This window comes from Ambystoma mexicanum, chromosome 1p (assembly GCF_040938575.1).
Source record: "Ambystoma mexicanum isolate Mex_15411 chromosome 1p, UKY_AmexF1_1, whole genome shotgun sequence".
NCBI lineage: Eukaryota > Metazoa > Chordata > Amphibia > Caudata > Ambystomatidae > Ambystoma > Ambystoma mexicanum.
In genome coordinates, this window is record NC_090921.1 from 267,328,955 (window position 1) to 267,348,742 (window position 19,788).

The window sequence follows — 19,788 nt, forward strand, 5'->3', positions numbered from 1 at the left end:
TCCCCATAGCCGCCCTGCCGGACAACCTTCCGAGGTCGGGGACCTGCGCTCGGCTCTCTTTCGACGCTGTAATGCCCTCGCCGTCCGAAAGTACGGCGTCGCTGAAGGCGCCCTCCGCTGCCATGGCCGCCTGCCTGGCGTGGTGGGCCCAACGCTTCGTCGAACGGTCCTTAAGTGTCTTAGGTTTAAACCTACTACACGCTCTGCAGTTCGCTTGGCAAGCAGAGATTGCAGGTGGCCTGCCTGTCGACCCAAGGGTATTTGCGATTGCACTTGGGGCAGAATTGAAAAGGGGTACCCTCCATACGCACCTTGAGGCAGTGGGCTGTTAAGTGTAGGAAATGTATAAGGTGTACCTATATACCAAGAGTGTAGAGTATGTACAACCCCCCACTCTCCCTACTTGCAGGGCCGAGGCCAGAGGCCTTCCAAGGCCCGGGCCGAGGCCAGAGGCCTTCCGAGGCCCAAATCCGTCGTGCAGCAGCCGACGGTCGATTTCTTCTCCAGCCGGCGTCGAGTGTCGAAGTTGGGGTGGGGAAGGATGTCAATAGATTTTTATTTTAAATTTTTAGCAAAAGTATGGCTAAGGCCAGGGGACTCCGCAAAATGCTTCCGACCAGTATGGCGGAAAAAAACAATCTGAGGATCCTAGACGGGTGAGGGATCTTGGGTACAGTGGACGTCACACTAGGGACAGTATTACTGGCACGCCCTGTGTCGACGCTCATTTTCGAGTTTCGAAAAACAAACTGTAATACTCCGCAGCTTCCACTAGATGTCGGCCTATGCACAGCATGTGATCTAAGCAGATTCCACAAGCCTCAGAAATATATATATATTCACTTTAAGACGGAGTGCTGGAGTGTTTTTGGTGCTGGTGTATGGTAGTGTTTATATTCTGTGACCTACCTGCCAATTCCTGTGTGTTTATATGTATGTATGTATATCTCTTACTTTTTCTATAGATGATTCATGATGTTTGAAGACGTACACATTATGAGGGGTCAGAAACGTGAAGCGGACCATGTTGCAAAGTATTCTCAACTAATGCCATTTTATTATATTGGAAGGTTGGATGAATCCCTCACTATCCCTACCCCGATGAGTTCCCTGCCAAAAATAAATTAAAGGAAACACTCTAACAAAGGATCTCTGTCCCTATGCACTTATACATATAACAAATAAATAAGTAAATGCATGGCAGTTCAAAACAATGATTGAGTTCACAATGTAACCAGTGTCTCTCTTCATAACCTGGCAGAACTCCTTCCCCATGTTTAAACACGATTCTGCATCACAGTTCAAAAGAAAGAACAAAAGGAAATCCTGGTAATGTTCTAATACAGTTCGATGCAACTTCAACTTGTCAACAAAAAGTTCCAGCACAGAAGATAAGGGTCTTCTTTGCAGTTCCTCAATAGCAACAATAATTGTTTAGGTCAGGAAGATTTGTCATACTGCTAACTCAAAGAAATATAACTTCTCTGCAACAGCCTTGCAAAGCTCTTCTTTTAGCACCACAAACATAAAATGTCTGTCAGGACAACCTTGTAGCACTTCAACTTCCACCTCGTCTACTTCCATGCCAGGCCTACAATATTCAAAGGCTTGCCATCTGGGTATACTCCCCTGCCTAACAGAGTTTCACAACAATAAGTGCTTTTCTGGTTACGATCAACTGGCAAGAGATTCACAACAGCTTCATATTATTCAACAAATAGCAGCTTCAACACTTTGAACAACCTTTCAGGTAAAACGAGATTCACGTTGGTGTTCTTTAATACTCTTTTGTAAAATGATGCTCCTCTCTTCTGGATATATGTTCCCAGAAGGGCAGCCTTTTTTGACACTCTCCCCACTACACAGGTAAATAAAAACTGACATGGATAAGGTCTCATCCTGCTTGCTATAATAGGTTTTTGCTGCTTTCCCTAGTTTGGTATTCAAAATCAACTTGGGAATTACTTTCACTCACATGAGTGCTGTTTCTGCTGCTTTGCAATAGTTTGATATTCAAAACCGTTCTCCGAACTACTTTTATATCTACGTGAGAGTTTCCCACTCAATGAACGGCTTCTTTCAGACAGGTGGGTTGGGACAGAGCGCTCCGAGGTCCCAGACAGTTTTTGGATTCACCGGGTAAGGACTGCACTTCCCTTACCCATGGCGCTCACAGGACTTCTGCTGCTGTGGCTCCTCACAACCTGGCAAAGTGCTTCCATTAGTCCGCCTCTGACCAAATCACCTACTATTGGCGCTCCTCTTGCTCATGAGGCCCTCTCACGCACACCAGCCACCAGAGACAGCTTCCTGCACACTTTCCGCTGCAGAGCCTCTGCAGACTAGGTCACCACGGCACAAGATTTCCTTCAACACGCTTCCCGACCTCTGCAGATTTCTGGAGAGAGACGGACACTCTCAGGACCGCCAGCCGAAATCTGTCGAACAGCGGTTGCGAGGTCCTCAACCTCCTCTAGTTTCTGCCTGAGCAGCCAGCACGAGCCACGCTGCTTCTTGCTTCCTCTGCCCTTCACTAACAGCTCTATGACCTGCACCGGAGGGGGCCTTTAACACCAGTCTCCCACAGGTGTGGGTCATCTGCATTAACGAACTGACCACGCCTGTACCTTTCTATCCCTCTTCTTCGTCCCAGTACTTGGGGAATTATCGGACTTGCAGTCCCTAATGACAAAGAACAAGTTACTTACCCCTGGAAACGTTCTTTCGATTGGATGTTCCTTCCACGTATTCCTTATCTTTGATATTTCCCAATATCCAGCTTGCTGCATTGAAAAAGAAAAATTCCCAGAAGAGGGCGCTGTGCATCGATGCCGGTCGAGTCGATGTCCCTCGGAGGACTATTTGCCGATATCGACGTCATCAGACGTATAAGTAGCGTGTGCAGCATCTGTTGCTCAGTTCTGTTTTGAAGCGAAGGAGCGTCTTAAGTTAGACGGTTACTACCCTTGAGGGAGCGCAGACTAACCACAAGGGAAGTTTTACGGCGGGGTAGGGAGGGGCGATAAGGAATACGTGGAAGGAACATCCAATTGAAAGACGGTTACAAGAGGTAAGTAACTTGTTCTTCGAATGGATTGTTTTCTCCCACGTATTATCTTTGATGCTCTCCCAAAGCAGTAATATAATCATGGAGGGAGTACAAGTAGAGTAATTAGGTCTGCACAGAGTGCAATACGGCCTTTCCGAATTTTGATTCTTGGCTAGTGAAGGAATCCAGGCTATAGAATTTTGTAACGGTGTGTGCAGATGACCATGTGGCAGCTGCACAGATATCATTTAATGGAACTCCTCTCTGAAGAGCTGATGAAACTAATACCCCTGGTTGAATGGGTTCGTATGTGTTCAGGATGGTCTTTAGCGGCCAATTTAGAACATTCTGCAATTGTTAAAATGATCCACCTAGAAATGGTTTGTTTGGTGATGGCTAGACCCAATTTATGGCCTCTGTAACCCACAAATAATTGGTCAGTTTGTCTCAGGTTAGCAAGTCTGCTAATGTAAAAACTCAAGGCACGCTTTGGATTGAGTCTGTGCAGCCTTTCTTCCTCCTTCCCTGGATGCGGAGGAGGATAAAAAGAAGGTAAAGTTATCCTCCGAGTAATGTGGAACTCAGATACTCGCTTTGGAAGGAAATTAGGCTTCACTCTTAACACTACTCTGTCCTGACAGTGTGAGGAGGCTTGCAAGACAAGGCTTGTAACGCACTCACCCTTCGGGAAGATGTTATTGCCACCAAAAAGACTGTTTTGAAAGTAAGTAATCTCAAGGGGCACGAATGAAGAGGTTCAAAGGGAGTACCCATTAAAAAGTTTAAGACTAAATTTAGATCCCACAGGGGCACATGAAAGAGGTTTGGGGGATAAACATTAGTTAACCCCTTCAAACATTTTATTACAAGAGGTATTTTAAAGTAGGAGACTTCCTCAGCAGTACGCTTGAAGATGGAAAGTGCTGCGAGGTAACATTTGATCATACCAATCTGGAGTCCCAGATTTGCTAAGTGTAACAGAAAAGACAACACCATCGGTGTATTGCATGAAATAATGGTCAACACTCTTTTCTCTACACCAGCTGCAGAACTTATTCCATTGGCAGTGGTATAAGGATTTTGTTGCTGGCCTTCTGGCTGAAAGCAACACCCCATCACGTCATCCAGGAGATCCCAATCCTTGTACGTCAGCCTCTCAGAAACCATGCGTGAAGGCTCAGAGTCCTGATATCCGGATGGAGAACCTGACGCTCCTCTCAGGAGAGTAGATACTCTCTTTGTGGAAGACGAATCGGAGGCCAGATGGACATGTCTAGAATGTTTGGGAACCAGATGGGGAGCAGGTGCAAGTGGATCTAGGTCACCTGGCCTAAGACCCGCCCACCTGGTGCCTTCCTGCCTGCCGCTCTTTTTCACCACTTAGCAAGCCCCGCCCACCTGGTGCTTTCCTGCTTGCCACTCTTTTTCAGCACTTAGCAGGCCCAGCCCCGCCCACCGGGTACCTTCCTGCGTGCCGCTCTGTTTCCCTACCTAAGGAGCCCTCCAGCCTCTTTTCCTTTGCAGATGGGGAGAAGGTGCAAGTGGATCTAGGTCACCTGGCCTAAGCCCCGCCCACCTGTTGCCTTCCTGCCTGCCGCTCTTTTTCACCACTTAGCAAGCCCCGGCCACCTGGTGCCTTCCTGCTTGCCGCTCTTTCACCACTTAGCAAGCCACGCCCACCTGGTGCCTTCCTGCTTCCCACTCTGTTTTCCCTACTTAAGGGGCCCTCCAGCTTTTTTTCCTTTGCAGATGGGGAGCAGGTGCAAGTTGATCTAGGTCACCTGGCCTAAGCCCCGCCCACCTGGAGACTTCCTGCTTGCCGCTCTTTCACCACTTAGCAAGTCCCACCCACCTAGTGCCTTCCTTCACCATCACTGACTTGTGGCCAATGCTGGATTTGACTTTTATGGACTTTTATGGACATTCACGGTGCGTCACTCTTTCTCAACTCTCATGCGGGACTTCCTTTGCATCTCGTACTCATGGTGGCCCTGAATCATGCTGTTCCCATCTTCATCTTGTATCCTGGCTTGCAACATTATGTGTTACTACTGACTTCTGCAATTGTATTCGCTCTCCACTCTTGCTTCTCCACTCTTTTTGACTGCTTACTCTCTTTTCTCTCCTCCATTCCCATCTCTCTTATCCTATCTCCTCCCCTTACTGTCTTCTATGCACTTACTCCATCAGAATTGTCCCTGGACCTAATATGATAGCAACCTCGTCCGTTTCCTCCACCCTCCCATTACTGTTTTTTTCCTCCCCACCACCCCTCCAGCACTATCTGAAATGTCGTCAGGCCTAGTATGATAGTCGCTTGTTTTGTTCCTCCCCTCCCTTTCTGCACCCCTCTCCCGCACCTTTTGTTTTTCTCCGGCTCTACCAGAAATGTCGTCGGGCCTAGTGGTAGTCGCCTGTCTGTTTCCATTTCCTTCCCACTCTCCCCCTCCCTTCCTTATCTATGTCTTAGCTCTTGCACTATCTGAAATGTTGTCAGGCCAAGTACGATATTTAATTTCACATCCTTACTGTTCATGGCCTGTAAGAATGTGGTTGTATTTTCCCTTGTTCCCTCCCTTGCCTTGAAACGCTTTGAAGCACATTGTGTATAGGCGCTATATAAACGATCATATATCATATCACGTTCTCCTGGCCCAATCTGGGGCAATTAGGATCATGGTTTTCCTGAACCTCCTTATTACATGAGGAATGACGGGGACTGGAGGAAACGCAAAGTTGAAATTCCCAGTCCACCACGAACGTGTCTCCTAGAGCACCTCTCGGGGGAAATTCCCTGGAGCAGTACAGTTCGCACTTCCTGTTGGCACTGGTCGCAAACAGATCCACTTGAGGGGTTCTCCAAAGGGTGAAGATCTCTTGAAGGACTTCCTGAGCTATTTGCCACTCGTGGGAGACTACGCTGAGCCTGCTCAGAGCATCCGCCGTCATGTTCTTCTCTCCGGCTAGGTGCACCACCTCTCTGCACAGTGGTAGTGACCCTACACCACCTCTTTTGTTGAGGTAGTGTACATGGCCACTGCGTTGTCCATCATTATCAGGACATTCTTTCCCCGTACCGATGGCAGGAAAGCCTTCAGCACTAGTCTGATTGCTCTCAGCTCTAAAAAGGTTGATATGGAGTTTGGAACCCGACGATTGAGACCAACGACCGCTGATTGTCAAATCGCTGGTATGAGCTCCCCACCCCATGAGTGAGGCATCCGTCACTACTGTTATCTCCGGCCATAGTTGCTAAAAAGGTTCTCCTCTCAAGATGTTCTCCCGACAGGTCCACCCCTGAAGGTCCAGTACGACTGTGTGGGATTTGTAGGAGATCTGACATTGTTCCCGAGAAATGAGACCATTGGGTCCCGAGAGCCCATTGAAGGGGTCTCATTCTCAGGAGAGCTGCTGGTACCAGAAAAATGCAGGATGCCATGAGGTCAAACAACCCCAGAAAGTCGAAGGCCGGAAGATGTTGGGCATCTGGAACTTTGTCACCATCCGTAGAATGTCTTGAGCCCTCACCTCTGAGCCCTCACCTCTGGTGGCGAGGCTTTTCCCAGGGATGTATCCAGGACTGCTACGATGAACTGAGCCTTTGTGATGGTACCATGTGGGACTTCGTGAAGTTGAGGGAGTGGCACGTGTAACTTAGATGATGTAGGGCTTGTTCCGGGGAGTTGCCCTGGATCAACCAAACGTCTAGGTAGGGGTAGACGTGAATCCCCCCTCTCCTGAGACTCTCTGCCACAACCACCATTAACTTGGTGAAAACCCTCGGGGCAGAGGTTAGTCCAAATGGCAGAACCCGAAACTGATAGTGCAAGTTGCCAATGGCAAACCTCAGGTACTTTCTGTACTTGTGATGGATAAGCACATGAAAGTAAGCATCCCGAAGGTCCAATGATACCAACCAATCCTGAAGTTAGAGGGCCTGAAGGATTTGAGAAAGTCACCATCTTGAACTTGTCCTTTCTGAGAAACTTGTTCAATTCTCCTAAGTCCAAGATGGGTCTCAATTTTCCATCTTTTTTCAGTATTAGAAAATACAGGGAATACCAACCCTTGTTCCTCTCCGCTACAGGTACTGGTTCTATAGCACCTTTCTCTAGCAGGGTTAAATTCTCCTGCATAAGGAGCGGATCAGGAATCTTCAAAGAGTTGTCTCCCGGAGGATGACTTTGAGGTATTTGTAGGAAAGGCAGACAGTAACCTTAGGCGATTGTCTCCAATAGCCCAGGTATCTGAAGTACTAGCATGCCATTCTGTCAGATTTTGAGTTAATCTGCCTCCTACCAATGATTTGTGGTGGAAGACCTCCGAGAGGTTTTGGGGCGGCTGATGCAGATGCTGAGGGTAAAGCAGCACCTGCTGTTGCGGTCTTAGTACCTCTACCCCGTCCACCACAGGGTAAACGTCTCTCGCCTCTTCGAGCTGGCTGTCCTCTGTCTTTTCCGAATGCGGAATAGCAGCCAAAGGACCTACCCCTCCAGGGCGCACCTGTGGGGCGGTTTGGAGTTTGCCTTATCGCAGCTCCAAGGGATTTGGCTGCCGCCTTGGAAGTTTGCAGCTTCTCCAATCAGCTTTGCTTCCAAATAGGTGTGTGCCATTAAAGGGCATGTTGAGAAGTCTGGACTGTACGTCTGAGGCGCCATTGCTCTGCTGATGCTGTCAACAGAGTCGAGACCGGTTTGGAGGGACTCACACATGGCATCTTTTCCATCCTTGATAAGGTTCAAGAAACTTGCCTTTCTTCTCCTTCGGGGATATGGTCAGCCACCATTGAAACACAATCCCAAAGGGTGTGTGTGAATCTCGCCAGCGTGCATGTGGCATTAGCAGACATTAGTGCCATGCTGCATGTCGAGAACATTGTTTTGGCCACGGCATCAACTTTGTCATCACAATTCTGTGGGATTGTAGGGTATGCATTTTGCTTTCCAGAAGATGATGCCGCCTGCGCAACCAGACTTTCTGGAGTTGGGTGTTTTGAGCGATAGAGGATCCTAAGCAGATGCTCTATATTTTGACGTCAGTCTCTTGTTAACCGCAGGTGGTCACCTCTGGTGTTTCTCAGTTGGTAGATGCCCTTTTATGTAAAGCCTTGTGAAAAGAGACGATAAGACCCTCCTGCGGTTTCTTGTCGAGTATATCCGTCACATCATCTAGTTCGAACACAGGTCTGGGCCTAGACCACCCCATATACTCCATCACCCTAGACATAAGCAACCGGTAATTGCTTACAGCATGATCTCCTGGATCAGGCTTACCAAAAATCAACTTCTGGGGAAGTATCAATGCCACTTGCTTCCTGCAATGATTCCTGTAGATGTTTTAATTTAGATTCCTCTGATATCAGTTCTTCTGGGACTAAAGGCGTCCCATACTAAGACCAAAAGGCTCTTTCTTCCTCAGATGTTTCTGCCTCCTCATAGATTGAGGATAGGGCCTTTAAACAATCTGCACAAGATTGTGGTGTGTAGTTCTTTTTCAAAAGTAGGTGCAGAAGGCACTATAGACGTTATCGGCGCCGAAATCGGCGACTAAGACATCAGCAGCTTCGATGAAACCGTGAAAGGCTTCGAGGTTGTCGATGGAATCGACAGAAATGTCTACGTCTTCGACGAAGATATAGTCTTGTGCTGCGTCAAGGGGGACGACACACAAAGTGTTGGCGACTTTTTCGACGGAGGTGCCAATGCCGTCAATGACACACTCCGACTTAATTTTATGAGTCGATGGTGACGACTTTTTGTGCATCACAGAGGCTTTTTCTCGACTCAAGGGTTTTTCACGCTCGAGGAGTCTTCCCCAGCCGATGTCGACGACTCACAGCTTCTGTGTTTTATTTTAGGGGAATTGCCTCTAAGTGTCTTCGAGGGGGGCAAGTCTGCATTCTCGAACACCTTTAACATTCTTTTGCAGAATTCTTCCCACTTTTTCGTTGGACAAGTAACCCTCTCAGGAGAACTGGAGATTGAGGTGGACGGCAACCTATGGCGCCTTTTCTTACTGTGTTTTGAAGTGGAAGAATGGTGTGATCCACTTCTAATGCGTGACCGGGAGTGTTTTTTGTGACGAGGAGACGAAGGTCTCGACTCGTCTGAAGTACGTTTAGAGGGGGCTCTGCGCTCCCTCAAGGCCTTGGCTGTCATGGACATGCACCGTCACATTCAGAGCATGGATGCTCTGTCTCAAGGGACCACAAACAGACCCTATCTGGATCCGTCAGACATATTTGCCCCATAGTCTCAGCATTTATTTTTTTTTTTAAAACTTGACCGGGGTGTCAATGGAGTCGATGATGAAGCCATATTCTTCGAGTTTAGCCAAGGTTTTCACTGGAAATTGAAGGATTTTGACGTTCACAGAACAGAGCATTGTGTTCCCGAAGCTAAGAAGCGCGGGAAAGCGGAACTAAGCAAAGGACGCTGCACGTGCTACTTATACCTGTGATGACGTTGATATCTGCACAGAGGCCTCTGAGGGACATCGGCTAGACAGGCATCAACGCACAGTGCCCTCTACTGTGAATTTCTTTTTTGCCGAAGCAGCAAGCTGGATATTGGGGAATATCAAAGGTAAGGAATACGTGGGAGGACCCAATCCATTCGAAGTTAGGTTTCTGTTTTACTTTTAATCTCTGGTTGTTTCCTTATAATATTCTTTAAGGAAACATTATAAGGCTTGGTTATCAACCTGGATTGTAAAGGCAATTCTTTTACACCGTTATTATTCACATTTTTCCTTCTACTGTACCTTTGGATGTTAGGGAGGTCTTTAGTTTTACAGGTCTCAAATTTTAGAGGGGATTCGATTTCTCCCAAGGTCTAGGAGTTTGCAATAGTTTTCACCTTTATTTACACATGTATCTTGTGGAACAACAAGATGGTTATTACAACAAGCACATTTTGGCATTGCGGAGCCATCCTCTTTAGAGGAAGAGAAATAAAGTGTACAAATACAGTGTCTCATCCCACAGAGTCCCCATCCCCTTGAGCCTTTTCTCCTCCCATGTGATTCTCCTGCAGAACACATACCCCTAAGGTCAGGATCAGAAAGTGTCTGCCTTTCCCTTGCCATCTGGGAGGAGACTTTAGGCAGAGAATTAGTGAGGAGTACATGTAGGATTCATCACAATATTTCCTCAACAATGCTTTCTCCTGATGAAGGGCTGATCCTGAAATGAGTCAAGCTCATTTTATTACTTGTTGATTAAAATACAAATATATAAGTCATAACGTATTGATAACTGGTCTAACTATTGACTGACTAAGTATTTATGGTGTGCAGGGGAAAGCAGTGTCCAAGAGATGAGGACACTACTCTTCTTCTGACAAATTTAGAACCCCAACCATGTGCTGCCAACTTCACACTCAAGATATCTGCACACACAACCCTACAACAATAGCTATCCGGCTCAGACAAAGCCAGTCAGAGTTTTTGCCAGATTTCACCAAAGCCTCACCACTATGAGTTACTGCTTGATCTAAAATGCGACAAGTCCTATGTTGCAGTATTAAAGCACCACCAAGGACACAGTCAACGCAAGTAGGCACCATGAGAGCAACACTTGACTACTATTGATTATGTTCTATAGTCAACTTTCAGTTCATTACAACTCACTCCCACAGCATGGCACTAGCCTTTCACCAAATTACTACAGCAGCAGGTAGTGGCATTATAATAGTTGCTAAAACGCCCATTCTGCCAATACCATACAAAAGACTGAACTCTCAATTATGGGACTTGAACACTGACCGCCCCATTCCACTTTAAGTTGGTATAAAGGCTCCATGAACATCAGTAGCAACTGCTTCTCATATGGCACAACCCTGACCCCTTAACAGCTATCACTACTTGTGTAGGACATTTCCATGTAGTTATCAAACCCCATCTTACAGACCTCCAGCTTACTGTGCAGTAAGCCTTCCACATATGGCCCATCACACACTTCTTCAGCAGGTGTTGCTCCCTATCTGGCAAACACGCTGTACCCCTCTATAATCAATTACCCCCTACCTAGCACAGAGCCAGACATTGCCAGAAATGATAATTGTCTGGCAAACAGCACAAATGATTGCTCGCTATCTGGCACTATCTGGTAAAGCCCACATTCCACTTACAGTGACTGTTCCCTGCCTGGAACAGGCAAGTTCTGAATCAGTGAGTGCTGAAGGACTGCACAGTCATTTTTAGTGATTTCTCCCTCCTCCCAGTCATGGGGTGCCTGTCCCAGAAGAAGAACCTGTTCCCCATCAGTTATTGCTCCCTGGCTAGCACAGACATTCTTCAGTAAACCTTTATAGCACCCCCTCCCCATTATCAGCAATTTCTGATTGTTTAGTAAAGACCTCAAGGCCTCCTGCAAAGGCTGCTGGCTCTATTGAACATACCATATTCTTCAGAGCAGTGATTGCTCCCCAACATGGCACTCTATAATCCCCCAATCAGCAATTTTCTCCCCAAACACATACCTCTTCCTGCTCTTGCATTTGTAAAGCCTTCCGCTCCTTAAACTTGTCTCGTTCGGCTACAGGCACCTCTTTTCGTTTAGAACTCAAAGGCTCTTCTTCCAAATCAGGGACTTCGGGATCCATGGGCAGAGGTGGCAAAGAAGGGGGAGAGGAAGATGGAAGGGGTGGAGGACTCCTTTCCATCTCCTGCGGTAATATTGGTGGCTCTTCCCTGTCCATGTCTTCATCATCCTCCTCCCCTGGCATCTTTTCACCACCATCGCTTTCCACAGTCATGAACAGATCTGTGTCACCCTCATGCTCTTCAGGCTCCTCATCCTGATCCAGTTCATCATCCTGATCTGCCTCATCATCCTCTTTGTCGCATACAGGTGACAAGCAAGGAGGGGCCTCATCTGGCAACTCCACAGGCTCTGGCTCATCTGCATTTTCAACTTCCATGACCACATCCAGAGGTGGTGTCAGCTTCTCTAGCTCAATTGGCTGTGGCTTTGAGGGCAAAGCAGCAGTTACTTCGTGTTCTGCTTTATATGGCAAAGCCTCCTGTTGAGGCTCTGATTTCTGTGAAATTGCTTCCTGTGGAGACTCTGCCTTCAGTGGGTTCTCTTCCTCTTGTAGCCCAACTTTCCGTGGGATCACCTCGTGATGAAAGTCTTTCTGTGGTAATACCTCCTCTTGAAAATCTTTCTGTGGTAACTCTTGTGGCTGAAGGTTCACTTTATGTGGCATCACTTCCTGCTGGATCTCCACCTTTTGTTGGAGATCTTCCTGCTGGAGATGCCCTTTCTCTCTGAGGTTTTCCTCCTGGAGATCACGTGGTTCAGGTGGGAAGTCTTCCTGCTGGAGATCCCCTCTCTCTTGGAGCTCTTCCTGCTGGAGATCCCCTTTGTCTGGGAGCTCTTTCTGCTGGAGATCCCCTTTGTCTGGGAGCTCTCCCTGCTGGAGATGCCCTTTGTCTGGGAACGCTTCCTGCTGGAGATGCCCTTTCTCTGGGAGCTCTTCCCGTTGGAGATCCCCTTTCTCTGGGAGGTCTTCCTGCTGGAGATCCCCTTTCTCTGGGATCCCCTCTTGTTGTACTTCCTCTTTATGCAAGTCCTCCTCATGATTGTGTACATTCTGCAGGATCACCTCTTTCTTGGGTTCCACTGTCTGTAGAATCTCCTCCTGTTGGAGCTGTGCTTTCCCCTGGAGCTCAATCTTTATGTGAAGATCTGCCTGTTGCTGGAGGACCAGATTCTGTTCCATCTCCTTGTTCTGCTGGAGCTCTGTGTTTAACTTGAGTGCCACTTCCTCCTGGAGGCCCACCTGGTTTTCTCTTTCTGCTTGCTTTTGTGCCCCCTCCTGCTCTTGATTCACCTGCTCCCTTCGCTCTGCCTGTTCCTTTTGATCTGCCTGTTGAAGAGCTGCACGCTGCTGGAAGGCTACTCGTTGCTGGAGTGCTGCCCGTTGGAGTGCTACTGTCTGTCTTCGGTCTTTCAGCTGTTGACCCACCTGGGACCCCTCCATTTCTGAAGTGAGATCTTGTGGAACCTCATCCTCTTCTTCACTGAGGACTTCCTCATCTTCAGCTTCATAGTCTTCCTCTAAATCTTCCTCATCATCATCCCCATCCTCCATCTCTTCAACCTCCCCTTCCTCCTCCTCCTCCTCCTCCTCCTCCAGTTCATCAAATTCCTCATCATAATCCACTTCATCATCAAAGAACTCATCATCTTCTGGGTAATCCTCTTCATCTTCCTCATCTTCATCGCTGCTGTTAATGTTGATGACTGTAAGGTCTTCCTCCAATACAGCAGGACTTTCTGTCACCAGCTGTGGTGGAGGCACAGGGACTGAGTGAGGCTGCGGAATAACTGGAGCAAGCACTGGTGGTAGAGGTACAGAAATTACCACTGCAGCTGTGCTCACTGGAACAGCAGTGGCCTCTTTAGGTGCCTCCTCAATCTCTTCCGTCACTTTGGTGGGTGGAGAGATCTCTGGCGGTTTGGTCAAAAACCCCTTGGGAACGATCACAACACTGTCATCTGAATCACTCTCTAACGAGATCTCCACATCAGAAGCTTCCTCCTTATCATAGTGAATGAAGACTGGGCGGTGTGCCTTACCACCAAACAGCTCCTCAGTAGGCGAGTGCATGTCTTGCATCAGTGTGTCCCCTTCAAGATGTGGAACTGAATTATGGTTTTCTGTTCCAACAGAGCATGGCTGTTCCATTGGTGCCTGCACCATAGGAGGAAGGCGTGAGATCATGGCGTTTCCATGGAGTGGGAGTCCAATATGATTGGTCTGTGGGCGAGGAGATGCAGAAGGTATTGGCAATGGAGTTGATGCAGAGTGGCGGAAGGGAGACTGGGACTCAGGTGGACCTTGCACTGATGGCTTGTAAAGGTCTGCATTGCCGCTGCTTGAGCCGAGTATGGGGATCTGAATGGAAGGCACACGAGGGTGGATAAGGCAGCTTGATATTACCAGGGCCTCTGCACAAAATGAAAGAACCTGGGGGATACAAATAAATACATTAATAATTGAAAATAAATCAATGATATACTCAATAGTTTGGCATGTTTGCATCTGATGTAGAGTCACTGCCATGCATTACCCTACCCCAAAAGAAAGCTGAAATACAATGTCACTGGGAACATTTAAAAGAAACATTATAGGGGTTTAATTCAATGCAATTCTGTAAGGATATCCTCATATGACATTGAATAGAAATCCTCAAAACTCCATATCTCCGACATCTTAACGGTTTTCTTACACTAAGCCTTTACCCTGTCGAATTTCAGATTTAAATACAAAATTACAACTTTTCGATGGAGACTAGGAAGTTCACGTTTGTATTAACTACTAGCAGCATGTTGGAGGGCATGAGTAGAACAAGTGACTCTTACATGAAGTTAGGAAAGTCCATTTGAGCCAAGTCACATTCCACAACGCCACCTAGTAGCTATCGATAATTCACCTAGTTCTGAGCCACAACAGCAAGGCATTGTGGGTATGCAAATTAGTTATCTATACATATAGGGGTTGTCGAATTAAAAAAGGGCAACATCTGGAATCTATGGATCCAATATTAACATTAGATGGAGTCAAATGGCTTTAAAGTGAAAGTGGAGAGGTGCCCCATAAATATGTATTCTCGTAGGAACCCATCAAGACTTGGAGCTTGGACAGCTGAAAGACATTCTGCATCAAACAGGTTGAGGGGTGGTAGAGGCCTTAAATTAAAGTGGTTAGAGGGGTTAAATTGTTTATTGAAACAAACGATTCATCTGTATTATTCTCCAGTTGTACAATGAATGTAATATACATAAAGTATAGCAATGACTTCCTTAGACAAGGAACTGAACAAATGTAACAAAACACCCTTAAAAGTACATAACATTAATTAATGAATCATGCCCAGAGAGAAACTTTCTAGACACAGCGATGAAAGAAGACGTCTTAACATTCAAATATGAAGTTTATTAGAAGTAAACAAAATAAACTTATTGTATGTTAGAAGAAAGCCATAATCCAAATGCTTTGAAAAAAAACGTACCACAAATCTAGATCATGTGTCCATGGATTACTAATGAACAAACTAGACTCATAACATGGTTTGAACATCTCAGCCCAATGTGTGAATGCAGTTATTTGAAGGCAGCATTACATATTATACGGCAGGGATTAGCAACCCACAGCTCCCAGATGTTTTGGACTAGAACTCCCATGTTCCCTTACCACAAACTATGCTGGCTAAGGCTGATGAGATGTAGAGCCAAAAAGTTGTTGACCCTGAATATAGGAGAATGGGTACTAACAAATGAAAGAAACTACTATATAATATGCCTCTCAGGCCTGTTTTTCAGGAGGTGAGGTTACTGGTCTTATTCTAGACAAACCAGTTCCCTGCATCCTTCTCTGGCTCACCTTGAGGTAGCGTTAACTTTATCTTTGGTAAAACACAATTGTGATGCAGGTTACAGGTGCGTAAAATGTTTTCAGAAAGTTCAGAAGTTGCGTCGGGACCCTGATGGTTAGGGCCACTTGAAAATTCATAGGTCAGGTTGTCTCTCTGGTACCAACCTTGGTAGTCTGCACTCCAGGGGTAGTCTTAGGACATGTATCATCACAACAAGGAGTTTGATTATTTTAGGAAATAATGGCAGGCATGGACTTCAACCTGAATTTGAAGCCAGCTTCCACCTGTTTTTAGGCTTCATGTTGTGGACAGATTCTGAGAGACCACCCTATTCTGGTGAATAGAAAAAGACTAATGTCTAGCCAAACTATCAAAGTAGTATGACTGAACAGTACAGCTTAGACTTTGTGAGGGTGGTGAAGGGTTCAGTTAAGCACACACAACACTCTTAATTCAGGTTAGGCAGAATGTATACAAATAATTATATTTAGTAGGTCTTGAACAAAGTCTTATTGATTAAGATCGCAGGTAAGTAAACTAAACGTACACCATCACCCTGTGTACATTCACCATGGAGTTCGCCAACACTTTATTCTTCACAGATAGATCAGTATGGTAGAACACTAATATAGTTTTAAAAAAAGTGAAGAAAACAAAGACAAGTATAAAACAAAGTTAGAGGGAGAAAGAGTAGACAAATCAGTACAGTCTTATTAAAATAAGCTGCTATAATGAGAAAGTCCTTCTCTTGCTAAAGGAGATAGGACCTAGTGCATTTAGATTGACAAGTCCCATAATAAACACTACAAAGGCAGTTAACAAGTCTTTTAAGAAGCCCCCCTTTTATCTTCCAACGTAAATAACACAGAATCCTCAACAATATGGCCTTGCGTCGACATCATGGATACGTGCAGCAGATCCATTTACCCACAGTCTATCGGACCAGTGAGACAAACATGAACCTCAATTAAGTAGGGTACGATAACTTTACTTTCCTCATCTGAATGCTCCAAGTAACAATTACTTAATAGAGTAATTTCATCAATTCTAGGATTATAGGTGTTTGGGTTCTTTCAACAGGTATGACATTCTACAGATTTATTGAAGATGCATTTTTAAGTCCTTTTGCAAAGTCACAAATGCATTGACATCAGGTATGTTAACTAATCTTTACCTCTAGCCTTTGGTACCACACTCTACATATGGCCACTTAGCACAACAGTACTCACTGATCACATTTCACCCTGCAATATAAGTATCTATGAACGCACCTATAGACTATTCTACGAAACAAAGGGTAACACTCATGAATGAATAGAAGCTCCTCACTAAATTAATCTTGGCATTCAGTTTTGAAGTAACTGGCGAGACACATTTTCTTATTCTTTGGTTATGTGGCAATATTTAGAGTCTTTACATTTTATATTACTGATTGATTTTTTTATTCAATACACAGGGTACAATTAATTCATAGTCTTGAAGAAAGCGGACAATCTATTTCGACCCTGCTTGAATATCTAACTGCTTTTGGAAACAAAGAGAATCATGTGGATTTGGCATAATTAACTAACTGCCACTCAGCTACAATATTTGGACTGAGAACTGCACAGTACACCTTACCTGGTCTACTCTATTGTTAAAGCTATCCTTTGACACATTTTTAATTAAGTCGTTTTAGTTGCATTAATTTTTTTAACAAACAATTGTACTGAATACAATGTTTATTTTGTTAATAGTGCAATGGAAATGATTGAGATTGAGTGCCTCTAGATACACATTAAGTGTAATTATAAATAAGTGGGAAGAATTACATTTTCTGATGAGCTCAAATGTTTCCTTGTTCTCATTGAACAGGTGTTGTTAAATCCAACATATAGTGTTTGTCAAGTAGTGAACAGAGCAAGCAAAGGTCTTAAGAGGTCTTCTCCTAATCCCAAAACCTTGGGGAGAGCCAAATGGGTAGGGGTTGAAGATCTGTGGCCAGAATTTGACCTATTCTGACCAGGCAAGGAGCGGTAGGGATAGGAATTTGCCTGATGGTTCTGCAACAACCGAGAACCCTCTGGAAAAATCCACTTCAGGGGCTTCTGAATTGGCAGGGTCCATTTACTTTGGTCTGTATTCCGTGGGAGACGGTCCAGGGTTTACTGATGAAGAGGTAACTTTGAACAGGATTTAGGTGAGCCTAATTGGGGGATTCATGCTTAGGCGAGACTGTTCCTGGTGCTGAACAGATGGACGACCCTGGATGATGAAGAAAAGACCACCATAATGTCGACCTTGGAGTGCCCCTTTAGATAATGCGTGGGAATGGCGAAAAACAGTGAAGACTTCCACACTAAGACCGCAGAAGACTACCCTTGTGGCAGAAACAAAAGAAGCTAGTCTTGTAAGGGCCCTCTTCACGCTGCAGAGCTCAGCCATAGAGGAAGGCTCCCTGTCGCACTAATGTAGGATCTGTGGAGTTCCAAGTCTGAACTCTGGGCGGTGACTGGTTCAGCGAGGTAGCCCAGGACAGTTCTGAAGGCTTCCAAAGGTTAATCTTAAAACAGAGGTCAATAGTGGTAGTTTCCACCGGTCCCGGTGTTAGACTGATTAAGGCTTTCAGCAGATCTGACAAAAGGAGTAAAGATTTGGCAGGACCATTTCTGATGGCAATGCTGGTTGGCTGCAATGATGATCCACTGGTATTCAGGTGGGAGGCTCTTCTATGTAGGGGTCTTGGCTTTAACGATGATCTGATTAATGGCTGCAGGACTCACTTTATTCTTGATTTGAGGTGAGTTGCCCCTGATTCTACCAGTTGTACGTTTCTGCTCTATTCAAACTGGCAAGGCAGTCCAATCCTCCAGCACATCGGCCCAACAACAGACACTGTGCCAGGATGTGAACTGGGACCAGACAGTCCCAGCACCCACAAACCTATTCCCCTGCTTTGCCTTGGAAAGCCAAGGGATTGCCACGGAAATGGCTCTCCATATACGGCATATTCAACCCCGAGAGGGCAGGTACAACGCCAAAATACAAGATGGTGTTATGCATAATCCTGTGCAGTTTCCTTGGGGAACACTGCAAGAAGATTAAGACTACAGGAGTAAGCAGTAAACCCAATTGGTAGCAGTCTGAACCACCCGATTTACCTGGTAGCTGTGCATGAGCAGTCAGACTTCTCTCAAGAAGAGTGGGCAGTATACAGAGGATACACAATAGGACCAAAAACACAGTAGAACAAGCAAACACTGACCAGAGCTTTGCATCAAAAGTATATAATTATTTAACACACACTTTAAGAAATACACTAGCTATATACTATAAATCAAAGCAAGTTCAAACACAGTCAGAAAAGTATACACACCTCCCTTAAGAATTAAACAAGTCTAAGTCAAAACACCACTTTTTGTCAAAACACAGGTGAGCGCGTTACCTAGATGGCACTCCAATAATTAAGTAAAAGGGAGAGAAAAAGGCAGGTCATGTAAATAAAACAGTTCCCAACACTTAAGAGACAAAAACAAGTTAATGAAGGCAGAGTCTACTGTAGAGCCAAAGTTCATAGGCCAGGCCCACTTTAAATGGAGCAAGGTAAAATGTGCCAAAGATCACACAGTTGCGAAATGCATTCAAGTCTTTGTAGAAATGTTCAAAAGAGGTTGGGGTGGTTCAAAAGATAAAAATTAGAAGGTCTGGGGGCCAACCCAGTTGGAAAGCCAAGGACTTAAGGGTCATCTTGAGCAAACCGAAGAAAGGGAGGCCAGGTGGAACACAGTACTTTTAAAGTTGAGGAAGTTCCAGCGGTGGCAGTTGTTCCTGGCAGCGGGTACAGTTTGTGGTTTTGACCAGGGGAAGAGAGGATCTTGTCGACGAGGAAACTTGGAGTCGTTGCACTGCCCAGGGAAGAAACCAGCCGCGGAGTTTGTCGGTTAAAAGGTGCGTTCCTGGTATTCGCGGTCACAGTGGTGCAGCTTGGCTAACCGGCCGCCGGGGTGCTTGGAGACATCCTGGAAGGCGAAATGGCGAACTGGTTGATCCCACCAGCTCAGAGGAAGACTCTTACAGCAGAAGATCTTCTCTCGTCATCGGGAAAGTGGTGAGGTCGTTGCAGCAGGGCTCCACCGGTTGTGTCATCGTTGCAGATGGTCAGCTTCTCCCCTCTGCAGATTTCTTAGGTCCTATGGCGACTTCGGAAGTTCCAGTCCCCAAAGCCCTGCTTTTATGCAGAAAAACCCCCATTCAACAGCCTAGCTGTCACTCACACATACTCACACAGCTCACCACTGGGCCAATCAGAGTGCGACTTGAGTTGCTAAGGCAACGCAGTCCAGGGTGCCAATTCCCCCACCCACACATCCTGTGGA

At 45.9% G+C, this 19,788-nt stretch overlaps 1 protein-coding gene across 1 annotated transcript in view; it reads right to left on the minus strand.

The window, feature by feature from the left end:
* Window positions 1–19,788, minus strand: part of PELP1 (proline, glutamate and leucine rich protein 1) — a 1,000,849-nt gene that overhangs the window by 23,179 nt on the left and 957,882 nt on the right. Inside the window, exon 16 of the mRNA XM_069646587.1 lies at window positions 11,530–14,025. Coding sequence (XP_069502688.1) covers window positions 11,530–14,025 — 2,496 coding nt within the window. The remainder of the gene's footprint in view (window positions 1–11,529; window positions 14,026–19,788) is intronic.